General features: G+C 41.9%; 1 protein-coding gene across 14 annotated transcripts in view; it reads left to right on the forward strand.

Annotated features, from left to right (window-relative positions):
• Nucleotides 1-12,449, forward strand: part of EPB41 (erythrocyte membrane protein band 4.1) — a 698,787-nt gene that overhangs the window by 290,755 nt on the left and 395,583 nt on the right. For all 14 annotated transcript variants that reach the window (XM_069224160.1, XM_069224170.1, XM_069224159.1 and 11 more), the window contains one exon: nucleotides 6,291-6,333. In XM_069224160.1, the coding sequence (XP_069080261.1) occupies nucleotides 6,291-6,333 (43 nt within the window). The remainder of the gene's footprint in view (nucleotides 1-6,290; nucleotides 6,334-12,449) is intronic.

Consider the following 12,449-nt stretch of genomic DNA (forward strand, 5'->3'; position numbering starts at 1 on the left):
CTCAACTCTTCCATTTGCAGAGATTGAGTGGAATCAGTTGTGTGGTTTTGGCATCCCACCTTAGGTGTGATGTATGTGATTTTAGTAACTCCGCACCCATCAACAAAGCCCACCCTCTCTGGTTAGTGGTCAAAGTTCATCACCTCGTGTGAGGACTGGAGCCAATCTGTCTGTTATTTTATTTATATTGTCTCTGTCCTAGCAAGGCTTTGCTGTGTGTGCAAGTAAATATTGCTTTTGGGCCATTTCAGTGTTCCATCATTTGCTTGACCAGTCCTCTTTGTTCAAGCTCCCTTTTGCGATGTGAGTTTCGGAAAAGGCTTTCATGTCCCCGTATATCATAAGCAGTGGGTCCTTAATTTGGACCTTGATGGTTTGATTTATGTATGCTGTTTAAGCCAATGCACAGTTGCCCCTTGAAACTTTGACCTCCAAGATAGTTTTTCTTGTTGCCCTCACTTGTTCTTTCCATGTCAGTGAATTGTAGTTATAATCTCTTCATCATACCACAATTTTCTTGGACAAGTTAGTCCCTCAGAATTGAGCATCCTTTCTTACGAAATTAGTTTTGTCTTTTCATGTGGATCAGTTTACCACCCTCTTTGTGTTCTTTCTGTTACAACCCTCTGAGGAGGAGGAGAGGATACACCGATTGTCTCCTAGGAAAGGGGGCGGGGAGGGCATATTTCTATGTTTACAGGGCTAAAGACACTGGGTGGGTGATCATCTTTGTTGGGGTCACTGGTGCAACTGATGAAAAGGCATTTCAGAAGTTGAACTTATATACGTGGGTTGTTCTTTACATTAAGCTGTGCCATACTCTGGCAAAAAAGGAGGCCCTGAGGGCCTTTGAGCTTCTTCCTCCACTTTGTAGTCTGTGTCTAGGGCCCTGACTAGAGGTGTTACGGTGTTGCACATCTGCAAAGCTGCTACATGGGAATTTATCCATACCTCCACCAGGCAGAACTGTGTCGATTCTTAGGTCCTTAGGCAGGGTGGTTTTGCCTATTTTCCCCTGCAGAACCTCCTAGTGTAAAGTACACTCCACAGACCCACCACCAGAAGGAAAACGGTACAGCTTTGCTATTAATTCAAAAAGAGGAGGAATCTGTGGTTAGAGATGGCCAAAAGAACTAGAAGTTACTTTGCTTCGATAAAGCTGTTTCTGGTGAATTCTCTATCTAACCTTAAGTTCCTCACTGCCCTCTCTCCTCACTGATCTGGGGAATGAATGGACCCTTTGTAGGTTATAAGGATCCAAGTTAGAAATCGCATACTCTTGATATCTTAATTTGTCAGTCACTCTAAGTCTTAGGGCGCCTCCTGCAGGCATGAGGGAACTATTGCAGAAAGTTCTACAGAGCCAGTCTGGCACGCAGAGGATTAAAACGGTGAGGAATCTGCAGTTAGAATATCCACCACAAAGACTGTATGAGAGGTAACTTGCTCTCCGCTATTCATCAGGTGATTGACTCCACCCTTTTTTCTCCCAAGACAACAAAGAGTTAAATCAGTCATAAAACCCGTTGAAATTTTAATTCCAATCTAAATGAAATTAATAGGTATCATATTGTTCCCCTTCCATTAGGAAGGTTTTACATAATTTAATCCTTTTACTGCCAACAGGTTTGCACACCCCTGTGCCAAAGAATATCATGGAGCTGTGAAGACATAATGATAAAGTGGAGGTTTTTTAACTGTGTTTTTAAACAAATGTCCTGAATATTTGATTTCTTTTTTCAAATACACAAAAATAAATGCCAGGAAGGCTAACCAAAGAAATTTGCCCTGAATACCCAGAGTCTGAAAATATGAAATAAATGTGAGCTTTTTTTCTGGGACGTGTGGTTGCATAATCAGTTGTGTAATATTGCCTTTAATCAGTGAACGATGGGGGCAGGTATGCGGCTTCCTGCTTCATAGTCTCTACTGTGGCGGACATTTAAACTCTTGCACTGCTGCGACAACAAAGACTATGTGAGCAGCTGGCATTGAGCTGTCTGGCACAGCTGGAGCTGAGGGAAAGGAAGAACTCCTGTAATAAAACAATCATGCGGGCTCCCTTATAAAAGAAAAGGCAGACGTCTGCGTGTGATCACTTTCAGGTCGCAGTACGCACACCAAAAAAAACAAGCATGTGCAACGCAATAGATCTTGCATTTGCTTGAGTTAGAGCTATTGGCTTTGTAAATTGGTAACTGTTTTTTTTTTTGACACATGAAGTGATCAACCCTGCCTCATAATTTAGGCTTTTCCTACCACATAATTCCAGTAGCCCTGCATATAACTAAAGCATTTCCATTTACCATCAGCAGCGCTTGCACCCTGCTAAGCTCAACCTAAAAAGCCACCGCAGGTGCCATACAAAATGATTGTATACAAGCCCAACTTTATGGTGTGATGTGGTATACTTTGGTGGGCATCCCTGTTCATAATCATATCTTGAAAAATCATGCGCCGAACAAGCAGCTTTAAAAAGTGCCGAGTACTTCTCAACCTGGAAAATTATATAAGAACAGTTGCATCCGTTTTTACATTAGTGACCACAAGACTGAGCTCAGCTTTCTCTTGTTGATACTACACAAGTACTGATAGTAAGGAAAAAAACTTACACGTAATGTATGGGGTGCAACAACTGGCCTAACGCTATTAAACAATAGTGACTGTTTCACACTTTTGTAGTTCACCTCACAATAATTGAACTTAAGGCACGTGATAAAGCATTCCTCGTGCTCAAGTTTTCAAGCTCAAAGCATTTAAAACAAATTTGGTGCGGACATCCAATATTAAGGAATAACAACATGAACAGGAAGTTGCTACTATTATGACAAGTCTGGGGTGGTCAGTCGTTGTTGTGACACTGCGTTACTAATAGCGGGGTAGAAATTACCAAGTTAATGCATGACTCGTAACTTAACTAAATCCCTCTAAATAACCCCATTACAAATTGTAAAACAGAAGAGAAAGCCTTTGGATCAGTATCGAGGTGCCATGAATCGATCCAGTCGCAGAAGTACATTCCATGTAGATACAAAATGCAATGCTACTCCTTAGTCACACAAAACTCTAACAAGCTTACATATCACATTGTGCAGATACCAGCACTAAAAAGCACTAGCTGCTATTGTGAAGTTATCATATTTCCTAATAGTACAAAGTCAATACAAAGGGATTTGTATTAACATCGCTTCATTCTAATACTTAAAACTGGTCACAAAACCAACTTCCCCACAAAGTCTAACCCACAGAATCAATCTGTCCTCGGGACTGACTCATCCCCAAACATATTGCTCCCAGATTTACACCGAAACAAATTGTCAATGAGAGCTTAGCCATACATCTGTTCTTCACAAGTTGGTATAGAATACCCACCGTCTATCTGTCTCCTAGCAGTTTAACAAAACTGCACAACCAAAACCTAGTCCTGACTTTGCTAAAACACATTTCTGTCAAACCAAGAGAGTCATTAGTTTACCCCCTCATTGATGCTTGCATAAAGGCTAATATCTTTCAAACACTGTCGCCCGATAAAAACGGTACTAGTACTTAAACATTTCTTTGCCATTGTACCCTATAACTAAACACCCCTGCAATGTAGATGAACCAACTTAAAAAAAAAAAATCTTAACCCCTCCACCCTCCTGTACATTCTCAAATCTCAAGGGTTAAACATATGGTTCTGCTGTGCCCAACACAAGAGCTTACATAGGTCCGCTCCTCTTCAGCAAAGCCTGCTCCCATTACGTAAACATCAGCTCAGAAAGAGAAACCCAAGTACAACTGATGCTGGGATATAGAAGAGGCCATGTTGGAGCTGGCCTCGGGTGCATATTTGATGATGTAAGTGGTTTGCAGCGTAGTTCGTAACGAGTCTGCCAATCTTTTGGACGGAGGATTGTTTATCAGAAGTGCAATGGTAATAGTTGTCAGAAACAAGCAGCGGCGCAGGAAGGGCAGCAGCAATGACTGGAGGGAGGGGGGTATGAGTGAAGAGGCAACACAGGGCCAGAGATGGCCCAGCAAATGTGACGGAGCTAAGCTGAAAGCAAGAATGGTCCGCAAATGAAGAGGGAAGCTTTGCCTAACACGAGCAGGAAGCAAAGAAAACATTGTCCCTCAAAGAACAGGTGAACATGACAAAGCGTAATTATACAGTAGTTGGTCCCTGCTCCCAAAGAGAAAAAGGAGGGACTAAGAGGCATGACTGGCCACTAGCAAGCAAGGATTTTTAAATGACACTGAAACGAGCAAATGAAATGCCTTTAAGCCCACAGAAGAAGTATACTTAAAAGTATAGAAGAGGTCGTAAGCTTACATTTGACCTAAAAAGACAAAAGCACAATTTTTCCAAAGAAGCCACGGAGGATCAGCCCCCCTCCCCCCCCCCAAAAAAAAATGTATGTGGAAGGGAAGTAGAGAGAATTGGAGTGAGGGAAGGGAGATATCACAGCAGGCAAACTTTGGCACCACTGTAAGTCCTGTGGTGAAATGTCTGCAAATTTTGGTAAAATAAGTGTACACGGTGAATTGCTCATGTCATTTCAGATATCAAATGTAGAAGTTAATGGGAAGTTTGAAAACTGTATGCTTTTTAACTCTGTCCAACCTAAGTTAACCGATGTTGCAAGCCAGACCTCCATCATGCTGACTGGTAGTGATAAAACGCTCAACTGAACATTTCTCTGATTAACAGTAATATGTTCCCAAAACATGTTAATTCTTTCCAGTCTTCCTGGAGCAGTACCATATCCCAACAAAGTCTTAACCCTTATGTGGGTTTCCCTGCATATCCCGAGTATGGGAGTATCAGGCATTGTTACCTTTCTAGTGGGGTTGGGGGCTCACAGGTGATTAATGGGAGGAGTGCATTTGAGGAATATTGAATGCAATTGAAAGTGAAACACTGGTTGAGGGCACCGGCCATCTGGTTGCAGCTATTGCCTCTGAGCTGCAAGGAATTCTCCCCACAACCTTGTATTTTCAGTATCTACACATACTAAGGTGTTTGTTGCTGTGTGTCAGGCTGCCTCACCCTGATTGGCTAGCTGGTACAATGTCTTTAACATGTTTGGGTGATTTTCTGAACCTTTTTTCTCACGTTATGGTAACTAATTTCAGTTTTTCTCACAAAGGAACATATCACTGCTAAGGCTAGACCTACATATGTGCTCCCCTAGGTCTCCTGAGTATGGTGTTGTCAGGCACGTTTTAGTTTTCATTTAGTTTGTGCTGAGAGCCATTCATGCCTGACCAGAGAATTAGGGGAACTTCCATGGGTTAACTGCCATATTTGGGCCTGGGATCAGCTGGTACACAGGGAAACAAAGCAATCTCCGGTATTTCCAAAAACCAGATACCTACTGGAATCCGGGGTTATGTGACCTGTGAGAATCCATGCACTGTTATTTGCCACAATGCTCTGCAAAGGTTGAAGAATGTGTTTAAAAAATCAGAATGTCTCACTTTTCAGTGTCCGAACACTTCAACACTAGCAGCAAATGGCAAAAGTCCAGTCATCCAATGTTGCCATACTTCAGAAAAAAACGATACACCGCATGTGTGGGCTGAGGAGCGTGTGTGGGCTGAGTGACCAGGAGTAGGTCATAACCTCAACCTGTGCAGACCACTTTGACCCTACCCTGACTTCACAAAGTCATAGTTTTAGCCTGTTTTTTCAACTCCTGTTTGTCATTCTGAATAGGAAAAGAATAGTGACAACTATACAAGCCACACTACCCCCGTGAATATAGTTGTTAAAAATGTCTGGGGTTAGTTGATTTACCTTGGTGCGGACTTACTCGGGGACCCAATACTTGCAGCTATCTACATCTCAGAAATCAACCTAATTCCAGGCTTCATTCTTGCGCTTTCCAGCAGTGAGTTATTAAGCCTTACATCTCACAGGCAGGAGGCCCATCCACACCTGTGGAGTACTGTTTTTATTCAGAGAAGTGTGGAAATGCAAGCTGGTTTGACATTTGCTGTTATCAATTCCATTGATTTCTATTTTAGCTTTGTGGGTAATTTCAGAATCAAAGTTGAGTTGGACAGTAATGCTGTCTGAAAGTATAGCCTGCCTTTTCAGTTACTCTGACAAAAACGATTGAGTTCAGAATAACCAAGGTCTGTAACGTACACTTTTCACAAAGGATTTTTGAGTGATGTACATAACCTATACCTTGGGGAGCAATTTAATACATACTAAGAGTGTAACTTTGTGGATGTCCTTTTGATTTTATTGGACCTCGGAACTAATTGTATATGGTTTATATTTTTTTGAATATTTACAGGTATGGTTGGATGCTGCTAAAGAAATTAAGAAGCAGATTCATGGTAAGCTTTATAGTTTTTCTTTTACTGTGTACTATTAAAAAGGATAATAAATGGGTTTGCTTATAGTAGAATTCTAGGGCATCCTAATGAATTGGGCTTGTAAACGACTACGTGTAGCAGTGAAGGCATGATGGCATCCTTTCTCCTGAAATGCTGAAAGCAGATTAGCAACAGTTTCACTACTGTTTAATCAGTGAGGAAAGTTGATCGTGCTAATGGTATTTTGATAAATAAGCTTGGCCTGTATTGAGAATATGTGCTGATGGTATTTTGATAAATAAGCCTGGTCTGTATTGAGAATATGCATTATACCTTCTGGTGTCTATATGATCACTGTTAATTACATTACGCACATTACTGGTTCCCTAATAATGAATTCTCATCCATGAGATTCTCTCTGATGTTCATTATCTATGGAATATGACCAGGTGTGCTCATGAAGATGGAACATACTATGTATATTTCTTAATTGAAGTCTGTTTAGCGCAGAAACGATGCTCAAAGGAGGCAGTATTTTTTTCTTTATTAGGTTTTGCCTCATTGTCACAACCCATCACTACCTTCGGGTAAAAACTATTGTGGTTGTTTTCCCAAGAGGACAGTCAGATGGGTTGTCAAAGGAAAACCCGGTACATTGCTGCAATGCACGTTTATGAAACATTTTACCTACATAGCAAAAGATTAAAACAATAGCAACTACTCCTGCTATTTCTATGGAAACCTCTACCAGAGCTTTTCCCACAGACGAGAGACATGAGAAGCCTGCTGCTGCCGCCGATGCACACATGATCTCTCCCTCCTACCCCCCACCACACCCCTTGAGTCTCAACCTACTGATCCATTAACCTGCTTCAGTCCCTCACTCTCGCTCCCTTAACCCCATCCTGGACTCTGGATTGCTTTTCCCTCTGGCACTTCTGTTCTCCACTCACTCCTCCTGGGAATGCAGGTTGTGAGCAGGAGCTTACCATGTGAGGCAAGTTAACGTTAGCCTGGAGCAGCAACAAGAGTTGGGGTGGCTGCGTCAAGCATGAGCTATTTTGTTTTAAAGTATGCATTTGGATGTCATTTTTGCACATGCGTATTGGTGTGCATGCACTTCTCGGTGTATGACCGTGTGTGTGGGGTGTCTTAGATTTGAGCCGTTTGTAAACTGGTATACAGCTGGGTAGTAGTAACCTGTGGGCATTTAAGGAATGATGGACATTCTGTTGAAATGCTCACCAAGGCACTCAAGTGATTATTTTTGGCAGCTTGTGGACCTCCATGTGATGATGCTCCTGTTCAAATGCTAGCCCTGGAACAATGACCAAGTCTTGCAACTTGTGGGCACCCATTGACATTGTCTGGTAAAATGCCAGACCTGGCAAAATGATTGGAAATTCTTGCAACATTTGGTCATCCACTACATGTTGCCCACTCTTGTTAGAGTGCTAAGACTTAGCACTGTTGCATATTGTAGAAGGCCATGGTATGATGGTGCTTATCTCTCACATAGTGCTGGTACTGGCAGTAAGGTTGTAATTACTGGCCTACTGCGGGTATATATTGTACAATAGTGCCTACCCTTAGCAAAGCGTTCACCTTGCAACAATGATAGTAATTCACGTCATATTGTAGGCACCATTGAACAGTAGCTGCAGTTCTTGACATATTGCTTTTATACATGGCACCGCACCTACAGTAATGCTGACTCCTGTATTATGGTAGCAATTCATGACCTTTTGTAGGCATGCATGGCATGCTGGTGGCCAGCTTAGCTTGATGCAGGCCCTGGCTGAATGATTGATATTCCTGGTAGTTTACAGACCACCATGGTATAATGAGGCAAATAACATAAATCCTTTTTTAATACATTCAAGTTCAGGCAGGATAAACCATTACAAGTGAACATACGTTACTTATTGGCCTTTTTCCATAATTATCTAACCCCTTCTGTGGCTCTAGATAGGTCTTTGCCAGTGTTTGGGTTTTGGGGATAGTATTGGCCAAGAGAAAAACTATTATATTTGTAAATGTTTTTGTGTAGCTATATCATTTGTAAGGTACACTGGAGAGAAAGGTATTTTCTTCTAGTTCAGGTAGAGAATTTAGTAGTACATTGAGGAATGTTTGATGGGGAATTTCAATATGTGGTCCAGGGCAGTTAAGTGTCATGGCTGTATGTCAAACTCACATGGTTTATTGGTACACAGGACACATTCATTTGAGTACCGTATGTATCATACTTAGGCTTTCCCCTATTGTTTTTACTTTCTAGGTACTCAGGATGAATGCCCAGTGGGCATGAATGGTCCAAACAAGGGGCACAAAACATATTTAGATCTAAACATTAAAGTTATTGCATTGTAGCATTTATATAGCCTAAGGGAATGTGTAGAGCCCCTAGGTTGTCTTGGGACCATTTCCTTCAGTGACTACTTCTTAATGCATATGCCAACCGTCTGTTGATGACCTATTTAATTGCATTGCTGAGTCAACCTCGGATAGGTCCTTCCCACTGTTGCCCAAAACAGGTAGCACCAAAATAGTGACAGAATTCAGACAATAAAAGGCTGGTTGCAATATGAGACACATGGAAGGGCGTAGCTTCAGGCGGGGCCTTGGGGCGTTACACTCTCCTCCCCATGATAAATGTTTTCTTTGATAATTGGGTACATGTGCTTTCAGTTGGCTATGGTGAGGTGCTTATCGGAATTCACTTGGGATTTTCTCTCTCGCTCTCTCTCGCTCTCGTCTCTGTTTTAAAGGTCTTGTTATTTTAGTATTGAGTTTTAACTACTTTTAACAATCTGCACTCCTCTCCCTTTCCACTGCTCCTTAAGCTCCATTCGGGCCCTGCTTCTCATCTAAAGTATTTTAACAAGCGAAATTGTTGAAAAATCTGAAGCTCATAACTCCATACTCTTTCTTACTAAGCTATGCCCCTGGACACATGGAGATCTTCTGAACCCTTTGAATACTGACACATTGAAACTCTTTCTAGTCACCAGTAGAAATTGTACGGCCTGGCTTTCACGGAGCTGCCTTATAAACATACAGAAATACACATGGTTTTCTGCTTCAATAATTGCGTGGCCTACACTGCCATGACCACAGGTAGATCTTAACAATGTTGAGAGGGCAAGATGGTAAAGTTAGGTGTGCCCAAAAGGTCGTTAATGGGAACTTTGTGGAGCCTTATTCCTTTCTGTTTTTTACCATCCCTACACTCAGCCCAATGGACCTTGCATCTTTTATGTTTGAAGTCAATGTAGAGGTCTTGACACTTGACAACCGAGAGGACCTTGATTCTCCATTCATATTATCTGAACTTAAAGGAGTCATTCGAATTTTAAATATTGGTAAAACCCCAAGCATAGGCAGTCCAGCCGTGTAAGTTTGCGGAGTGTTTTGGGTGACTTCTCTTCTCCAGGTTGTTAAGCTTGTATATGAATTCAGCAGCTTGCCCCATCCACCACAGAGGCACTAATGGTGCTGTTGTTTAAGCGTTTTCAAGATACAATAAACAGGATGTCTTATTGTCTGTTGTTTAAGTTGAGCACTGGCTGCAAAATCCCCAAAAATATTTTGGTAGTGGTCCTCCTAAGTCTTGCCCACCCAGACCACATTAGGTTTATTCCTAATAAAAATGGTTCTCCCAATTTAAGAAGAATGTTCCATATTATGGATAGCTTGCATGATTATAAGAGGCTGCTATCTGTAACGTCATTGAACATCGATAAAGTGTTTAACATGCTGAGGTGGGATTACTTATATGCAATATTGGAGCACATGACATTTGACCACAGTTCATACTGGGTTTCATGCTGTTTTCTGCACAGCGAACAGCAAGATCCCTGTCAGCCAATGTTATCTCAGATGAACGGCTAGTGTGAAGGGCCACCTGATAGGATTGACACCTCCCACCACTGTTATGAGCCATAACAAAGGAGCCACTAGCACACAATGTATGAAGAAATGTAGATCAAAGGGGTCAACGTGTTCCAGGTTTTGAGTACTATTTTATCAGTGAAGCTGCAATGGGTAATGAGTTAGATGACTGGCAAAAAAAGCAAACACAATCCGGGGTGTGGTGTTAAAAAAAAAAACAGGCACTGTCTGGATTAGTTGGCGCTGCACAGTACTGATGGAACAGTCATATCAGGTGTACCGCTGATGGGTAATGATTGAGACTAGCTTACCCTTATTATGCCTTCTCAGTTTACATCAGTAGAGATGAAAAACTGTGGAAGGACTGTGGCCTGAAGAAGACATTTTTACAGTGGGTGACTTGTTTGAATTCACTGTGATTACCACAATATGTGAAACTGAACTGAGAAGAACAATGTTTACAAGCTAAATCTTTCTGGCCTTACATGCTGTGCATTTTTCTGCTATCTACTGGTTGAGTCTGAAATTCTCTCTTCTAGTTCTTTTCTTTTTTTTTGTGTGGGTATCATTGTTGACCAAAGGGTGTTATGGCCATCCTATACTGATGTCAGACATACACCCTGGAGCCCCAAAGCATGATCACTACTTTCAGACTTTTTTTTTCACCTTTTGGGTCTAGAGGCAGAGGAAAGAGCTCATGAATGAGCAGAAGAAAGAAATCGTATTTTGAGAATTTTCATGACAATCAGTCAAGCACTGAAGGACACTGAAAGCAATCACTGTTTTCCACCAAAAACCTCAGGGTTTTCACTAATATAACCCACAATTCGACTGCGTGGACAGTATACACTTGGGGCATTGAACATGTGCCATTCAGGTTGCACACTAACTGCTACCATAAGTTGTGCACAAAAGCAACCACCAGATGTGAAACCTGTCCCTACCACAAGACCACCAGATGCAGGGCAAAATTCCAACCAAAGAACTCCAGGCTAGAGAAAATTAGAGGTGGGCATACTACGGCATAGCATAGATATAGAAACATACTTCGATGAAGGAAACTGAGGCCTACATTGACGAGAGACGCATCAGGATACTGAGATGGCACAGACACAAAATATCCAACAATGAATGCTTGGATACTGAAAGGGAGAAGATGCAGGAAAAAATCAACATTGAGGGATGAGGAAGGCCACAAAGACATGGTAACAAACCAAAGGGTGGCCAGGAGCAGAGCCGAGAGTTTGTCTCCAGGCACCCTAAAACCATACAGACTGTTAAATCCACTTTGGAGGACAAACGCAAGCACAAAGAGCCCCTCACAACCATACCCAGGGATACCATACACTGCAAACCTTCTAAACCGGCTTCTATTTTGCAGTTCGATCAAAGGCATGAGTGGAAGAAGTAGTACAGTAAAGCAGAACTTTAAAATAAAATCTTTGTTGTCAGCGAAGGGCCAATCAAAGTAAAAAAGCAGACCAGACGTCTGGAGGCTGATATGGTGACCTTAATCAGGAGGAAAAATGAAGTGGTGACTCCATTAAGAGAGACCGGATTACTATCCAATCCTCAAAGGAGAAACCAACCTAGGCCGCAGTCGAAGCACAGGAACTGGAGTGGGGCGACACCTGGGAAGGAATAGGAAGAGGAAAGCTTCAAGTATGAGAAGGAATGAATTAGTGGAAGGCCCCTACCAGGAAGGAACTTTTGAAGGAGACACAATGCATGTGGAATGTTCTTGATAGACTCTATTTGGTTGCCTGTTCAATGATGTTGAATGATCGGTTTATGTGTTGTATATCTCCATTTTGTTGGCCATTGTTGATGTATTCGAAAGGTTAAAATAATAGTGAACATACCTGTTTGAAGCAGGATTAAGTGACCACCAAGTGTTCTATTTGGTAGGTATGTATGTGCTTGTGCATGTTGCCACTGGGTGGTTATAGTGTGGTCAGTGTTTCCACAGTAGATGCATTTTTTGTATTCCAAATAATTTCTGCACAGTTTGACAAATCTTCGAGAAACTTTCCAAAAAAGTACTCTTTTTTTTTGCCTAGTTGGTGCATGGAAAGCTTCAAGGTGATCTGTCAAGCTGGTGAGTAGGAAAAGGGAGGGTCCCAGAATGCAAAATCCCCATACCTGTTCCATAGAGATCTTTAAGAAAGAGGTTTGTGAGAGTCTTGCAGGAGTTGCAATCTTAAATTGGAGCAGTCTGATTGGGGCCCCTCAGGGGGGGAGGA

The sequence above is a fragment of the Pleurodeles waltl genome, chromosome 3_1 (genome assembly GCF_031143425.1).
Source record: "Pleurodeles waltl isolate 20211129_DDA chromosome 3_1, aPleWal1.hap1.20221129, whole genome shotgun sequence".
In the NCBI taxonomy this organism is placed as follows: Eukaryota; Metazoa; Chordata; class Amphibia; order Caudata; family Salamandridae; genus Pleurodeles; species Pleurodeles waltl.